We start from the raw sequence: 17,413 nt of genomic DNA, 5'->3' as shown, positions 1-17,413 counted from the left end.
AGAGAGGAAAGGACCAGAAACCACCAAGCTTCTCATCAGTTCTTTGGATGTTGATGCTCTTTTTCTAGTCAACCAAAGCAGGCACAATGAAAACTTCACAGTGTGCATGAAAGAGTGAAGAAGCAACTTGATAAATAAATGAGCAGAAAGAAAACTGGCTAAAATTAAATCATCATACAATAGGAAGTTAGTGCAGGCTGCTTCTTTGGAAGTGAGCCCTCACGTCGCCTGCCTGCGACGGTGAGTTACACACGTTTATCCTCCTCTCTCTAAAAAACACAACGGGACAACGGAGCGCTCCCGTGCTTTATGCCCGCATCGTGGGCATGACAGCCCAGATATAAACCGCCGTAAATTCGCTCGGTGTTCCGATCGTGCCCCGGCGCGGCCAGCCGCCCCTTGCAGCCCCCTTCCCGCTACCACCCGGCATGGGAGCCCCTCCCGCGGCCTCTGCGACCCTCGCCCTCCTAATTTGTGAGTCTGATGTCCAGCACGCCGGGCATGCATTATGCAAAGAGAGCCCCCGCGGCCCGCAGGCCGCCCCTCCGCCTAGGTGAATAAATTATGCCGATGAGGGCGGGGATGCGGGGCAGCGCGGGCTGCCTGCCGCCTGCGGGCTTCCCCGCCTGGCGCGGCGCGGCTGCTGGGCGCCGGCAGGCAGGTGGAGCGGGAGCAACAAGTCCTCCGGCGGCGGCGGCGGGGAGGGGAGCGGGAGGCGGAGGGGGGGGCGCTTCCCGCCCCGCGCCTGAAAATCTCTCTGACAAGTGGCAAAGCGCTCGCAGAGCACGCTGCTCCCTCCGAAGGGTGGCTGGAAGCCGCGGGGGCACGCCTCGCACCCAGCCCCGCTGCCGGCTTGTGGCTCGCCGCCCCCGCCTCCCGCCGCCGCCTCTGCCGCGGGGTGGGTCGCGACCCGCTGCCGGCGGTGCGCGGTGCGGTGCGGGCTGCGGAGCGCCGCCGCTTCGCCTTCAAAGTGTGTCAGCCGGCTGCGGGCTTTGCTTCTACTTGCCGCCGGTTTTTTTTCCCCTTTTAAATAACTGTTTTGCCGCTTTGTTATTTATTTTTCTCCTACTGCGTTGCTTTTTTTTGTTACTGTTGTTTGTAAACTAATTGCCTCCATGGGGGGCGGAGGAAAGGAAATCAAAGCTGCCGCAGCTGAAGGGAGTGCGAGCACGCTGGGGAAGAGCCGAGGACCCGCAGGACAGGATGGCAGCGGGAAGCCCGGCGGCAGCGGGAAGCCCGGCCTCGGGAAGCCCGGCTGCAGCGGGGACCGCTGCCCGCGGCGGGCCGGGCCGGTCGGCTCCGCGCTGGCCGCGCTCCTCTCGGCGCTGGCCGCGGCCTCCTGCGTCTACCTGGGGGTGCGGACCAGCGATCTCCAGGCCAGGGTCGCGGCCATCGAAGGCGCCCGAGGGGGCTTCTCTGCCGCCGCGCCGCTCCCGCCGCTGCCCGGCTTTTCCTTGGAGCAGCTGAACGCGATGATGCAGGAGAAAGTGGAGCGACTTCTCGCCCAGGTGTGCGGGACGGGGGTGGCCTCTGCGTGCGCTGTACGTGTGGGGGGCATGGGGGATGCTCGGGGTGGGGGGCGGCCGAGGCCATGAGGAAGGTGCCTGGGGCGAGCTGCTCCGGTGGGAGGTGGAAGCGGGAAAGTGAGCCCGGAACCCCAGGGGGCGGCGGGGCCGGGGGAGGAGGGGGCCGGGGGCGCCCCGGGCTCCTGGAGCGGCGGGATGGGGATCGGGGGGAGCTCTGCTGAGGCGCTTTTCTCATGGGTGACTTGCGGCCGTCCCTGCGCCTCTGCACCGCGCGTGTGGAGACGGCGGAAAGAGCGGGGTCACTCGGGCGGCGGTGCGAGAGCCCCCAGGTGTCGGGCTTGGCGGTGTCGGTGTGGGGTGCTGAGGTCACTGAGACACCTTAGGCCGGGTCCAAGCCAAGGAGCCGCCGCTGGTTGCGCAGCCCCTGGCATAGCGGCAAATTCCAGAGTGCGGCCGCGGCCGGGAGCGCTGCCTGTGGCGGGCGAGCTCCTCGCCAAGTGCCCGCCCTCATGTTGCTTCTCTCGCCCCCAGAAATCCTACGAGCACTTGGCAAAAATGCGAGTAGCGAGAGAAGCGGCTCCAGAGTGCAACTGCCCACCAGGTAACAGACGCAGCTTGGGAATCTCCTCTCGGAGGCTTGTAACTCTGGGCTGTTTGGTATCCCATGTTTTTGAAACACACCTAAATCAGGTCCAGGGGATGCCTCTTCAATCAACAGCTGTTCCTTGGGTGCAAAAGATGTAAATGCAGCGAAACCAGAAAATGACTGGTTGTCGCTGTGGCCCTAGATTGGAATTAATGCTAATGAAAACCACTCATTAGGCTGGATGTTGCCAAACAAGAACACTTATGAAGACGTTAATGATCCACTCTAACAGCTGAAATATATTCTGTCTTAAATAGTACTGAATCAAGGCACTGTGTACTCAACTTGGGAAGTGGAGCAAAAGCCCCTAGCAAAAATATTGAACTATTTATGACATGGATTGAAATAGGTGGAGGGTCTGTTGCAAGTTAGCAGTAATATATACGTGAGCCTTTTACAGTCTTGTTTTTCTGTAGTCTTGGTGGAAAGCAGTTTCCCTAGGAAGGAATTGCAGGTTTTTCCTACTGAAGGTTCAGAACTGTGTGTGTTTGTGCAGGGATACCACTTGAATTTGGAAATGGGCCCTTCTAATGCTGCATAGTTGTTTGTACATTCACGCTGCAATGTTTCTGTGGTCTGTGCTCCTTTTTGATAGTCTGATACCTGTCAATATTGTTTTAGCTTTATAAACTTCTTCTAACATACACCCAAGTTCATCTTGAATCTTTGAAGTTAAGAAAATAATGCCAGTGTTTCACAAGGGAATGTAGGAGTTCAAGCATCCTCTGTGATGAGGCACACTAGAGGCAGAGGATGCTTTGCATGTCCTCTCACTCTGTTTGAAAACCCATCTCCTTTACAGGTGGACTGTCGACTGTCAACAGGACTTAAGCTGATAATGCTTGCCAGCAGGATGTGTGATAGTACTGGTATATAAGGAAGGAGCTTTCCTAGTTTAGGATTCAATTCCTGCCAAACTCATCAGTCTGAAGGGACTGCTGAATCTCAGTGTTAAAGCTGCCTACAGTGGTTGGTACTCTATTTTTGTGATGATACAGCTGAGAACAGAGTACTTACTTGCTGGTGTTGGAGTTGCCACAGCTATCATGGGAAGGGCAATATGTGTGACCAGGACTGTTTTAAAAGAGTGCATAGAATTACTCCCAGTTAGTTTTGGTAAGGAACACTGGTTTCCTGCTGCAGTATAAATATATTTTTTTCCTTTAAGGCTAACATAAGCAAACTGATCATTTTTTTTGATGCTTAACTGCAGCGAATTACAAGATGCAAGTTTGTGCACAGAAAAGAGTTACTCATCATGTTGTTTGCAGTGATGTGAGCCCGAAATTATGTTTAATTTGATTCTAAGCTCTTTCCCTCTTTCTTCTTCCTTGTTTAAATCCATCTGGTATCATATTTTCACTTACTGTTTTCCTACTAAAGGTCAATATCTACTTTTTCGTGGTTGGTGTTACATGCTGCTTTACTTCTTCACTACCACTAGAGCTCCACATTATACCAATTTTTATCTGACCTTTTTCTTAAGTATGTGTTTTCAAATAGATAATAAGCAACATAATATTTCTCACATGCATTGTAAAAATCCTTGCTACATGGGAGTCAAAGCAATTTGGGGAACATATACAAAGGAGCAAGTTTTATAAGACCAGGAAAGCTTACATGAATCATTACAAAGTAAAAAAAAAAGTTGCAGAGAGGAGGGATTAGAAATGTGATATGGAGCTTTTCACCTCTTGGTAGCTGTTTCAATTTGGAAGCAAGTTTTGTAGTGACTGAAAGATGTTGCCATGTGGTAGCCTCATTTTGCAGTTGATGCTCTCATGCTTGTTGCCAGCAGACAGGTGTCTACCTCAAAATGGAATCATCTTGGGAGCCTTGTCTGAGAGAGCAGGGGCTGAGTGGCACCACCACCTGAGGACAGTGCCTTCCTAACTGCAGGCATTAGGCAGGGCAGGAGGGGATAGAGCAAATAAATTGTTGCTTCTTCATTTGGTTCCCTCTGTTAGAACTCCTTTTTGACTGCACAGGATGGGCTTTTGTTTTAATCCTTAATGTTGCTGTTACAAACAGTTACGTTCAAAAAGGTATTTGGTTTAATAGGAAAAGTATCATGGTACATGAGTGGTTTTTCCGTTGCCTGCTATTTGCAAAGCCAAAGAGTACATTGCTCCTTTCTCACATGGTTCCCTTTTGCTTTTGCTCAACTTTTGCTCAACTTCTTAATTTCTTTCCTGTGTTTCTGTAATGATAAAATACATGTCTGTTGGAGATGACTTTGGAAGGCCTTCATGGTACAGAGGTGATTTTTGAAATGTCTCTGTGCTGTGAGAGAAGGTCACTACTGAATGGCTGCCAGGACAGTTTCACTCATCCTTCTCTTCAAAGAGGAATAAAGATTATTTAAAAGTAGGTTACATTGTTCTCTGCCAAAAGAAGAGAAGGAAGTTCAATCTGCAGACAGGAGGGTGAGAATGTGGCCTCTGGTTCAGGATTAAAGTTATGCAACTGGCATAGATGTGATTAGCTTGAGATTTTCATCCCCTTTTGCTTCTCTGTGGTTGGAACCTACACATTCAAAGTGGGTTTGAATGGCTCAGTTACCTATTGGAAGCCAAATTCACAAGCTCACAGCTTGCAGAGCAGTCTACATGTGGCTCCTTTGAATTCAGTGGTAGCCTTGGGTTTCATCTAGTGTGAAGAGTGATCACATTTCTCTTTGAAAACTTTATTTTCACTAAATGTGATTTTTCTTGTTCTTTAGTTCTATTTTCTTATGAAAGAAACGAGATATGGGGTGATGTTAGACTAAAACCAGATACCAAAGATTTTGTAAATATTTTAAAAATTACAATAGCAGGCATTCTTTCTCTTCTTAAAGCAGAGTAATAAAGTTTGAAAAGTAAATTTGTGCTGACATTCCTCTTAAATTACCTCAGCTCTAATAAGAGTGCCAGTGTAAATCTTGTGCTTTTAGCTGGTGCTGCAGTCACTGCTGGTAGTTGGCCTTTTGCACATAGGACTGGGAGGCAAATTGAGTGGCTGAAATAATTTTAAGCATAATAAATTAATTTTCATTTGCCAGGTGTATTTTTTTATTTTAAGTTGATGTTTTTGTACTTTAAAAGATGAGGATAAAATGTAGGTGTGTAGGTACTTATTTCATACTTCTAAATCTTCCTCTAAGTGGCTTTGGGAGCATAATCAGCTCTTATGAGGAACAGTCCAGCACCATGCTGGGTACTTCTTACTAAGTGCCAAGAATTACACAGTTGTGGGAAGAGTAACACATACAGAAAGCACGGGGATACTCCTCATTCAACAGAATTTAAAGAATTTTTTTTTTGCAGATTTTCAGATTTTCCTCAGCCCAATGTCATTCACATGTGAATGTACCTGTAGACTTCAACAAAAATGGACATATGCTTATATGTTTTAATGATCTGATCCTTTATATATTGTAAGTGTCAAGTTCTGACACTTGCAGTTCTGTGCTATGATGTCTCATTGTGTAAGTGGTCCTCAGAACCTGCTCCTGGAGTCACATCATGTTGACAGGAGTAGGAATCAAATCTGGTAGTACAAGAAGTTCAAGCTTTCTCAGCAGGAAGGCTGGCAGGTGATTATGTACATCCCTTTTGACCAGGGACCAATTTTAGGAAGCAATTACTTTTTTTTTTTCCATCTTCTATTTTTAGGAAGAGCTTTATAGTGAATTTATTCTTTAAAGGCACACATTTCTTTAGTTCTGCATTGACAAAGGTGTAAGTTACATGAGAGATGTCTTTAACTGTATAGCTATACAACACACTATGTATGAATGTTCACTATAACTTGCATATAAAGTTATGGGGTCTGTAGGTTTTGAGATTTGTTTTGGGGTTTTTTTCTTCCCCAGAACATTAGCTGAACTTCAGTGTTGGATACTTGCCAAAGTTGACTGGAAATTTGATTTTGTTTTTCTTCAGTGCCACAGATAATGTTTCTTTGTTCTTTCTCTTGTATGTTTCCCATCAGGAAACATACATTTTTCTTCCTCTTGTGACTTCAGGGCCTTCATAGACTCTTTCCATTTCTGTAGCTTCAAACTTTCCACAGATGCTCTGGTCATTCTTTCTTAGCTAGCTATTTTGTGCTGTTTTTGTGATCATGCCATCTTGATTCTCTGTTCCAGTCCTAGAGAGCTTTATGGTTTGGCATTTCAAGTACCTCCAATTTCACAATGCAATTTGCTGCCATCAGGTTTGTTTCAGTGTAGTTGCATGTGTATAAACCTGTTCAGTCAGAATGAAATGCCATAAGCCAAGGGTGTTTTTTTTTTTGAGGGAATATAGAATTCCAATTGGTCTTTTTCTTGGTTACGGTAGATCTGGTGCAAAAACTGTGTTCTACAGCTACAGTTCTTCAGTGGGATGATGAATCTGCTGTATGTATTTTGATAGCAGCGTGGATAGTGAAAATCAGTGTATTTTCTTAGAGTCCCAATGCTATTTTTGTTGTCTTAAGCATCTAATGTTTGTTTTGACATGCAATGCAAGTACGATTTAGGTGCTCTTTCTTATTTCCACAAGGACTGTTCCCTGGAGCATTTCAATTAGTGAGGCTGAAAGAATGGAGGAGAAAGCAATTTTCAGGATTAAAAGAATCACGAAATAGGTATCAGCAGGGTATTACTCTTTTAGTTTGTTTTTTTTTTTTATTATGCTTACAGTGAAGCAGTCCTGGAAAGAAAGACTGAAGAGGTAAAGAAAGAAAAGAGGAGCTGACTTATGTGTTTACCAGTAGCGAGACCTAAGAGATAATGTAGATATATATAAAAAGTATCCAAAGTGATTTTTTTCCTGTTACTGAAAATTTCAGACTGTGCTGTCTTAACCTAGCTCCCAGCACTACTTACTTCTGCCATCTCTGTATCATCTATTTGCTGAATGCAGTGCTCAGCTCTAATTTTGTAATTTTTCTGACAGATCTTTGAGTCCCCCTTTCATACCTTCAGTGGTTTGATATTTTTCATTTCAGTTCCTAGATCAAGATGCTTATTGATGTGCAGCAGCATGCGACCTTCTGGGTAGTCTGTCTTCTTTGGATGACTGCTTAAAGATAGTTTCCTCCCCACAAAATAGCTAAATATATATTTTATTGGCTAAGGGGTGACCTTTTAATTCCCTTCCCTCTGGGCAAGGAAGTAGGGTGTGCAGCATGATGAATGAAACACAGTGTGGCTCAGAAGAGAGCTGATTGACAGCGGACTGCACCAGATTTCTCTCCTTTGTAATGTTATTGATCTCAGCAGTGCTGTAGCAAAGGTTGGTTTGACTGCAAAAGTGTTATTAACAAAAGGTTTTTCTATGACTTGCGTTGAGTAGATTCAGACTTGTGCAGTTATGTCAAACAAGGCATGTTAGAAGGAAGGCTTGTTTATCTGCACTAACTGTTCTTACAATGTATGAAGATAATATTATATATTACATATATATATTCTTATATGTGTTCTTATGCTTATTTGTGGCACTGGTCCATCTCGAACTGCTGAGGTGTCAAAGCTCTTCAAGTACTGTGAATGTCACAGTGGGAGAAGTGGCTGTTAAGCCCATTTCTGGAATAATGCTTGTATAGTGTATAGCTTGTCTAGCTTTAATAGTGTCTGTGGTAATTAGGTTTTGGCTTTTCTTGTTGTCTTTGTTAAATTGGGAAGTATATGCATCTGTTTTCCTTAAAGGGTCTCTAAAGCTTGTATAACTGAGTTGTGTTTAGCTATACTTACCCCTTGTCCCTTTCCTTAAAGGTTAGTGAGTTCTTGGAAGTGTACTGCCAGAACAGCGCTGATAAACCTGCATTCCAGCACTCATCTTCTTTCTCACTCCCTTCTAAATTTACTGGCTGCAGCTTACCTGCCTGTTTTGACTATACTTAGCACAGGAAAAAAAAAGCTAAATCTGAAAACAGCGTGACTGACAGAAGCTGTTTTTATAGGGCCTTTTAGGTTACCAAATAAAATCATATAACTAATGTGTTCAAGTTAGCCACCTGGTGAAATCATCCATCACACTTTAATGCACACAGACCCTGAGTCACTGCAGTTGCTAACTGCAGCCTCTTCAGGGAGGGATGGTTGACACAGAGCACCTTTCCCCTTCATCATTTCAGTTGATTTCCTAAGTCAGCCCCAAAAAAGGAAATCTGTCTGCTTACTTAAAACTACAAATAAGAAGTAAGAAGGCATAGAATAACACAGGCTGAGAGAAACACTTCTCTCTCAATACAGCTAATGCTGCAGCTAGAAGATACACACACACACCAGTGAACACGATGCTGAAGGCTCGTTGTTTGGAAACTTGTGGACTCTCATGTTTTTACAGGTTAGACTTACAGCAGAACAGGGCCTGCTTAAATTTGTCTGCTTGGGACTTTTAATGAGATTAAGTTAAGCAGAACCAGCTGTTTGTAAGAGCTTAATCAAAATAAATGTCAGGACAAATTTTCAGAACAGAGTGTCCACCTTGAAAGTGCAAGTTTTTTATATCCCTTTCATGTAAATACTGCCTTGTTTTGCCCCTGTAGATTTGAGCAACTTTAGAAGTGCTGGTCAGGTTGATACTCCAGGAGATCATCTGATGCACGCTACTGGCCTCTGAAGGAAATGTATCTAGGCCGTCATTGTCAAGTGTTTCCTTCCAGGTGGCTCACAACTCAAGTGTGTAGTCATTCATGACTCAACAAGTTGTTTGATCTCCTTAATTTTGTAAATAAGTGCTGCAGCCTCATGTAAATAGTCTCCTTAGCTAAAAAGAAGTTCTGCTCTGTGAATAGGTGAACATAGAGTGCAAGAAATTGCTAGTGCATAGGCGTGCCTTAGCTAAAATAATCTAGTATTGAAATATTTCCATAGATTACCTAGTTTTTAGCAGGCAGATTACAATTTCCTCATTTGTGAAGCAAACCGCTTGTTCCATCTGTTGTGCTGATGAGGAAAACCTGATCATTGTGCTCTCCTTAAAACAGCTATCAAAATATGTTAGAAGACAGTCTTGTCAGTGATGCACACTATAAAACTTATTGTGTCTGCTCCTCCCTTGTTCTTTTTTCTAGCAGGGTTGGAGTTGCACTAAAACTCTTTCTTGTTTATCTGTGCAGATCTGTGTTTATAGAAGGAGGCATTTACATGTAGTTGTGAGTTTTGCATGCATGTTTGCATGTAACTGTTTCTTCTTGTGCTGGGAAAGCTTTGAAACAGATGATGATGGTAATGCCTTTTAAATTCTTTGAAGAATTAGGAAGTTACTACACAGCTATCTAAATTTTTTTTGCTAGACAAAAATATATGTTTTTATAATTACCAAAGATAGCAAGACAGACATTTGTAAGGCAAAGAAACAATAAATGGAATGAAGAAAGAGTGTAATAACAGAGGTGATAAAACTGGGATATCAGTTTCTATTTATAATCTTTGAAAATTAGTACAATTATTTCAGTGAATTCTGCTTAGACATGCTGAAGCAAGAAGCAATGCAAATTTTAAGCAATAATATTTTACTCTGCACTGTCTTAAAATTTGTCGGGCAGTTGACAAATATGAGAAAGTATAGATTTTATTTTGTAAGGTCATAGATGACGTGCTTTTAGTTCAGTTTAGGTTAGTTAGCCATTAGAATTATTTTAGTTTGGTTATGCATGAATATGATCTTGTAATTAATATATTGGGTAAGTATACTAGAAGACTTTGAATGATTTGTGTATTTTTTTAGGTGCTTAGGAATTAAAATTGGGGTTTTGGGAATATGACTTGCAAATTTTTTTTATAGATATTTACCTTTGCTGATGTATTTTGGTTGGGATTACAGAGGAGAGTGGATCATAGCTTGACAGGTTCTTGGGAAGGCTGTAAAGAAGACTATATGAAATGATAAAGGACTTCTTAATAAGTCTCTCTAAGCATCTTCCCCTCCCCTTCTATGGCTCTTCTACAAGCTCAGCTGAGGAAGTGTTGAGGAGAAGGGTGTCAAATTGTCTTTCTCTTTGAACCTTGGTCCTTCTTTTAATGCAGTATGCAGGACTGTATACCTTATATATTTAGCAGTATGATGGTTTTGGTAGTTTGTAAAACTCTGTCCTGTCTCGGACACACAGCGGGCTGCCTGCAAAGTCATGGTGCCACAGTGTACAGCACAGCTCACCTCAGCAAGGAAAACCTGCATAAAACCAGATGGTTGATCCACTGCTTTCTGCTGGCTGAAATAACAGGCTCATGCCAGGTACAGCTTCAGTCTCTTGATACCTGGGATGTGTTTCCTCTGATCAGCAAAGATTTGTGAGAGCCGAGTGTTTTCCTTGTCTCCCTTTCTTTGTGTTTTTGTTTGTTTTGTTCTTAAACAAGAAGTTCATGAACTTGGCACTTTCTACCCTTTTAAATACTTTCAGTACTCTTAGGAGTAAGGGGCTGTAAAGTAAAAGCTGTAAATATAGTAGAAGAAAGACAGTAGAAAGTAAGACTTCGCTGTAGTTTTAAGACCTTTGCTATTCTACCATTTGCAGTTTATGCCGTCTTAAGAATATCCCCCCTATTTATTTTCCTCCCATTGGAGTATTTTTAATATTCCTTCTCTGAATATAAAAGCACAGAAAAAAATCATACAATAAGTATATGTTAAAGATTTAGGTTATGAACTAGGTTTCTTTGATAAGCACAGTCTCTTTCTCAGCGCACTGTGCTTAAGATGGTGCTGGAAAACTGCTACTTAAAAGATCTTTATAAAATTGGGTGGGGAGGAATGAGGTCTGTGTTTGAGGAACACAGAAGAAATTTTGAAAACAGGAAATTATATTGAAAATTGGAGACCAAAATATCTTATCAGAGGTGTGGCTGCCATTGCAGCGGTGACAGATTTGTGTATCTGAAAGCAGAACAGCATCCTGTAACTTGAAGGACAGTAATTGAACACTTTAAAAAGATATTTATGGTTGAGGTCATAGCTGGCTACAAAGGTCTTGCTTGTGCTGGTAATACTAGTTTTGTTGCTAGGAAATTATGTGGGGCTTCTTATGTATCAGTGCCTCAGCTGGATGATGGTAGGGTCCTCGCAGAGGACTGCAGTGCTGAAAGTCAGTGTATGCCTCTTAAGTTGAGGAGGTATTTCCTTCAGCTGGAACCTCCAATAATCTCTTAAGAGTATGAGAACCAGCTGCTTGAAGGCACTTCTCCTCTTCCTCCCCACCCTGTGCCCTTCTCTGGGTAAGCTCCTATCCTTGATCTTTGAGGAAGCCTTGATACCTGAGCATAGGGGTATGGCCACAGGGGATTAAAAGGATAAACTTCATAGCCTGTGTATTAATATTTTCTTCTTCAGTCACAAAGCTTATATCCAGATGATGCCCACTGGCATTGCTGTAGCAAATACTGTTTGGGGCTGGCTGAAGAGTCTCTGTAGTGTCAGCTCTTCTGATGCTTTTTATCAAATGCTCCTTCAGTGTTTTCAGTGCCACTGCTGATCTGCAGGTTACTGCCAGTTGAAGGGAGACACGTGTTGAGAGCTATCACTTCAGCTTGGCATAGTGGTGATTAATGTACTATTTATTTAATTCCCTTCACCTTTCAGACAGGATAGCCTTCTCAGTAAAAATACTTTCTGGCTACTAATTTGGTCCTTGTAGCAGGAAATGTGCTGTGTGCACAGAGACTCAAGTGTAGACCAAACTGGGGTCATTGTTAAGGTGATCTTTATGGCAGTGATGAGCTTGAACTCAGCTTTTATTTGTTCTCTGTCCTGGTGGATGCTTGGTGGTTGTTTGTGTCAGCTAATAATAAGCTGCTCAGGAAATGGCTTTAGTTGGCACTTAAAAATGCAGTGTTATCACAGAAATGGATCATGGTGTGTGCTATAGCTATCTATGTGTGTTTATGAAGCCATCTCTGTTCAGTGAGGATCATCCTGAGTATATTTCCCAAGTGCTTCCTAGGAGTAGGCACACTGAATACTGATGAATCAGACAGACTGAAAAATGCAGTGGTATGGCATCAGTTTCAAATGAACCGGTGCTTAGACAGCCATTGTCAATACTTACTTAGAGTTGGTGTCTTTGTAATGATGACAGCCATGTTTGTAGAAGGCTGGAAAGGTTTCTCTGTGTGAAGATGAAGTGTTTTTCCAATGCAACAAGCATGTAACTGCACTGCTTTTCTTTAATGTAGGAAGACTAATCTTAAGGGAGATTAGAATTTAAGTCTGACCATTGTGGATTTCACTTTAGGACAGCTCTGTGTAATTCCTTCGTTTGAATTCCATGCTGAGCCATGTCCTAATGTGTGGTAGAAGGATTTTTTTTATCACATTCAATTAAGAGGCTGCACATAAGGCATTGCAGTGGCCAATTAAAAAGAAGTGTGAGCCTTGAAAACTGAACCACCAACAATAATAGAGAAATAGAGCAAGACTGAAATCCTCATTTTTTTATCTCTTAAAATTGGTTTGCTGCTACAAGGTGGTATTTTTATGTATTTCAAGCAATTAAAGTCCACTTTAGGATAATAAGGAGAAATTAATCTGTTTTCAATGTGTAGTGTAAGAACTGAAACACTCTGGAAAAAAGCTGTCACAGTGAGTTTAAAGCAATGCACCTTAGAGGAAATAGTGTGCTTAGTGAATTAGAGCAGGGAAAATGAAGTAGTTGTTCTGTATTGTGACTATATTCCTGTACAGGACTGTTAGGGTGGGATGGAAGTCTTCATATTTGAGAGTTCTTGCATCTGTAAAGTATGATGGATGTAAATACATTAACAAAAGCGTGCAAATGACATAGTATTCATAATTTTGAATAAAGTTACTGTCAGGAGCAGAAGTTTGTCTCCAATACATTCCTTGCCTCTGCTTTCTGATTTTTGTAATCAGCTCTCTGCTCCATTTTGATCCATATGACAGGACATAATCAGTTGGAGTCATCAAGTGAACGTAGTTGTAAAAACAAACTTGTGACTATAGACACCTTCTGGGGACTTTATTAGAGAATGTTTTTATTTCAAATAACCCATCCCTGCAGATTCTCTTTAATTGAACAGGTAGACATTGTCAGCTCAAATCACCTATACATAGAAGTAGCTGCTTCTGCTACCACAATTTCTGATATCCAAACAGCATTTTACTTTTATCTGAAGGTTAGTGAAAAGAGGCTTTTAACTAATACCCTGACAATAATCAGACCTGATATGGACATGTACATTGCTTCAGGCACATTAATAATCCCAAAGATTTTAACTGAAATCATGAGTTACTCTGGAATCTGAGAGCAAAGTGTGGCCTCAGTGGTTTTTTTTGTTTGTTTGGGTTTTTTTTTTTTTTTTTTTTGTTTGTGTTTTTTGTTTTTTAATCTTTCTTTTTTTTTCTTTTTGGTTCTTTGGGAAGGCCTGTTTATGTATGCAGCCATTGCCATCTACTTTAGATTTGATATTTAGTTCTTTTCCATGGTACGAATAGTATTTTTTATTCATTTACTATTCGGTTTATTGTTTAGTCTTTTCACTCTCTGAGCAAGAACATTATGTCTGTATCTATTTCTAGGAATACCAAACTAGTTTTGTAATACTGTAAGAATTCTGGCTGCACTTGGAGACAATCTGAATAGCAAAATTTATTGAACTTACTTGTCTTCATGGAGAAATGATGTATTCTTCCATCTTAATTCGTAGTTCACAGACCAAAGAGTGTTGTTCTGAGGATTGTTTATTGCTTGAAGTGATTAGATAAAACCACTAAAAATTGTACAGAAGTGTTCAGAACTTCAGTTCTGAGGGATAGGAAAGAAAGACCACTATATACAGCTGGACCTTCATTTTAGTTTCCTTACCAACATGACTGAAGTTGCCTATGCATGTGTGTTTCTACTCAAACAGATTTTCATGCTTGGGTGAGAGATGATTCCCTCTGTTCAAGGCAGTCCGTTCTTTTGACTCAGTGAACTAGATCTCCCATTCTCCACTTTGCTGATGCTAGGCTTGAAAAGTCATTATTTTCTTAATGCAAATGTTCCCTTTTTTTTAAGCTGAACAGTCTAAGTGACACCAGCATCTCCTTATAAAGCTTACCCTTGAGACTTCTCACTATTCTGTGTGGAGGACACTCTGATGTCCTGTGCCCCAAGCTGCAGACAGTCCCTGTGGTGAGTCCACTGCAGGGCAGTGCTGAGTGAGGCAGTTGGTAGGAAGGTGCCTGGTTTGGTTATAGAGATAATGAAGAAGAATTAAGAACCGACACAATCCAAAGAGAAAAAAATATTGAAAAAATAATCGAATGTTTTTTCTGTGCAGCTTTTCTCTGCAGCGTCTGGGAGAGGTTAGCTTAGGGTGCATTTTGGTGTTCTAGAGGTCATCTCAGTCTCATCTCAGTCTCACTCAGTCTGAGCAGTGGATGACAGCAGGGTATGTTGAAGTGTAATCTGCTAAAAGGGCTCCTCAAAACTGAGCAAATGCCAGTCCTGTCAAGAAGGAATAAAAAGGGACATGTCTGTGGGGTGTCATGTCTGAGGCACATCTAAGATGTGTACTTCTCTAAGAAGTCCAGATGTAGTGGCTTAAGGGACAGATGACCTGGGCACGTAAACAGTGGCACAAGGTGGGTAAGTCCCTTATTTACGGGGTGTCTCCTAGATGATGCCTATAGTCATGGCATATTGTCAGCTTCTGGGAAGTGGTGAGCAGGCAGAGGGCATAGCCTGGACAGAGGATGCTGCCCTGACAGAGGGTGCTGACAGGCTGTGTGGTGCTGACAAGGGATTTACAGAAGATGAAGGCTAGTGGGAACTAGCAGTAAGGTACTCTCTAAGCAAGGCGCTGCTTGTAACTCCAATTCTGCATCACTCTCTTCTGGTCTGGCAGCAGGACTACAGGGGCAGAAGCATGGAAATAGTGCATGTGCTGGTTTCCTCTGTGGTGAGAGCAGTGTTCCCTGAAACCCGTAGGAACTATCTCACTCTGTTAGCTCTGTTGAAATATGTTTGGTTGTCAAGACCTCTGGTCTGTAGTGGAAGTTAATGTTGAGGTCCTAAAGGCACACAGATGGACTTGTATAATTTCAAAAGCTGTTTATCACTGCTCCTCGCTTGATCATGTCACTGTGAGTGCTTTCTCTCTTTAATTTCCTGCTTGGTGTAGAGCAGGAAGAACAGCAACTGGGCTGTTGCTGAGCTCTGATGCCTCCTATGGATTGCTCTTTTGCTAGAAGCAAAATTTAATTATACTCCCAGATTTTTCTTTCCCAGACATGTAGTTTGTGTTTGTCTTAGTAACCTGGTGACCACATATTGACATGAGTAATTTTCCTAAAAACGTTGCAAAGTACAGCTAACTACTGATGTACTGACCAGTTCTAAAGAACCTTTATCTTTCAAGAGAAGACAGCTGTCCCCTCAAATAGGCATCTCCAGCAATATGGTTTAAGGGCCACTGAAGGCAGGAAAAAAGAGAGATTGCTTGGGCACCTGGAAAAGATGGCACAGAGGGATACTCACAGCTCTATATTGCACTGTGTTCAGACACACTAATCATTTTGTTAGTCTGTGATTTATCAGCTCAGTCCATACCCAGTGAAACTGCTGAGTAAAAGTGGCTCAAGCAGAACTTTGGTGGCGCGGAGCCATTGATTTGAAGTCTGCATGGAATCTGTAGTGACCTGTGAGGAGAGGTTCATGGAGCCCCTTTTATGAATGATGAATTTTCAAAATACTTCCAGCCTTAGCTGTATCAGTCTCCCTTTCTCTCAGTGTGGACTACAGAACAGTCACAATTTAGGATTTGGAAAGATTAGGCCAAATTAAAATTTAGTTACATGCCAAGTTTCTTTTTCCTTTTGTCTTGTGTCAGGGGAGCTATAACAAATAGCAGCTACCAACTGTAAAGACCCAGATATTCCACCCAGCAAAGCTACAAGTGCTGTAGCAAAGCTGCAGGTTTTCTCCACCTGTTCAGGTCGTGCAGATTATAGCAGAGCAACAGCAGCACTTGTGTGCACACTGAGTGGGGTTGCAGGGCTGCTTCGTGATGGGAGCATACACTTTCCATAGGAAGGGGACATTTATTTATTGCTACATTATTTTCAGCTGCTTTGTTCAGAGAATGACAGCTCTTTCGTGAAGCGAAATAAGGTTCTTAATAAAACAACAATTTCATGAAGAATTAAATTGTATAAATATGTACCTTCTAAATAACTGGGCCCCCATTTTCTTTCTGAAATGCAACCAGAGGGAAGACTAGAAACATGTAGTTCCAAATTCCAGATGTTTGGGTTTTGGTAAAATACAATTTTTTAAAAAATTGTGCCGTCAGATGATTGAACTGAATAAAATGCCGCATTTTTTTTCCACCGAGACAGTTAATTACATACTCTTTGATTAGCACAGAAGGGATATAAATTTATTTTCCTAAACATGCTGCAAAATACAGCTACTAATGGACTGACCAGCAGCAGGCAGCTCATATTTATTTGCATTCATTATATATGCTGCATTTTACCTTTCAATTAATTTTCAATTATGTACAAAATACAATCTTATGACATTGGTCTTTCCAGAGTCTAAAAATGCTTCTTGACTAACTGTAGGGAGAAAGAATTGATTACTTATTCTACTGTCAGTTGAGAGCAGTTTCAAAACAATGAGATGGAAGTCAGTAGTATTTTATGCCATCAGGACATACAAGGTAGTATGAATTTTTTCTTTAGCACAAATGTTTATAGATAAAATCTCTTTCTAACCTGTACTCATATTTAGTGTATTTTTCAGTGGTTATTGTTAAAAAACTTGGAATTTGGGTAAGAGTGTATGATTGTATATTATGGATAAACCAATTCTTTTTCTTAAAAAATATCACTGAATAGACTAGCAGTGGAATTTTTTTTTTTTAAACAGAAGAAGAACTTTGAAAATTCTTATACCTTTGGAAGTTACAGAGCTCTTTAAAACTTTGGAACCTGAAAAATCTTAGAACCTTACTTGCCAAGAGAGGTGATTGAAAACCACAGAAAATTTGTCTGTGAGCAAATACCTCTCTTGACATGAAACTTTAAGAAAAGCTTAAACAAACCAAAACCAAAAAAGCCCCCATTTTTACTAGAAAGCTTTTCATTAAAAATTTGATAAATGGCTGAGTGAAAAAGGAGGTTGGCTATAGGCAAAAAAGCATCCCCCAGTGCTGTACAGCATTCCTAGATGCTTGTGGTCTTACAGGATATCAAGGGAGTGGAGGCATGGGGTGCTCAGAGTTTTAGTACTGTTTTCTTTTAGCCTTTTTACAGGAGCTATT

General features: G+C 42.0%; 1 protein-coding gene across 1 annotated transcript in view; it reads left to right on the top strand.

The window, feature by feature from the left end:
* The first annotated feature begins 652 nt into the window (after positions 1–652).
* COL25A1 (collagen type XXV alpha 1 chain) overlaps positions 653–17,413 on the top strand; it is a 298,445-nt gene continuing 281,684 nt past the window's right edge. The window contains exons 1-2 of the mRNA XM_030947161.1: positions 653–1,508; positions 2,058–2,127. Of these exons, the coding sequence (XP_030803021.1) occupies positions 1,116–1,508; positions 2,058–2,127 (463 nt within the window). The 5' untranslated portion in view covers positions 653–1,115. The remainder of the gene's footprint in view (positions 1,509–2,057; positions 2,128–17,413) is intronic.

The sequence above is a fragment of the Camarhynchus parvulus genome, chromosome 4, assembly GCF_901933205.1.
Source record: "Camarhynchus parvulus chromosome 4, STF_HiC, whole genome shotgun sequence".
NCBI classification, from domain to species: Eukaryota; Metazoa; Chordata; class Aves; order Passeriformes; family Thraupidae; genus Camarhynchus; species Camarhynchus parvulus.
The sequence above is the reverse complement of the archived record's forward strand: the minus strand, read 5'-3'. Positions and strand labels throughout refer to the sequence as shown.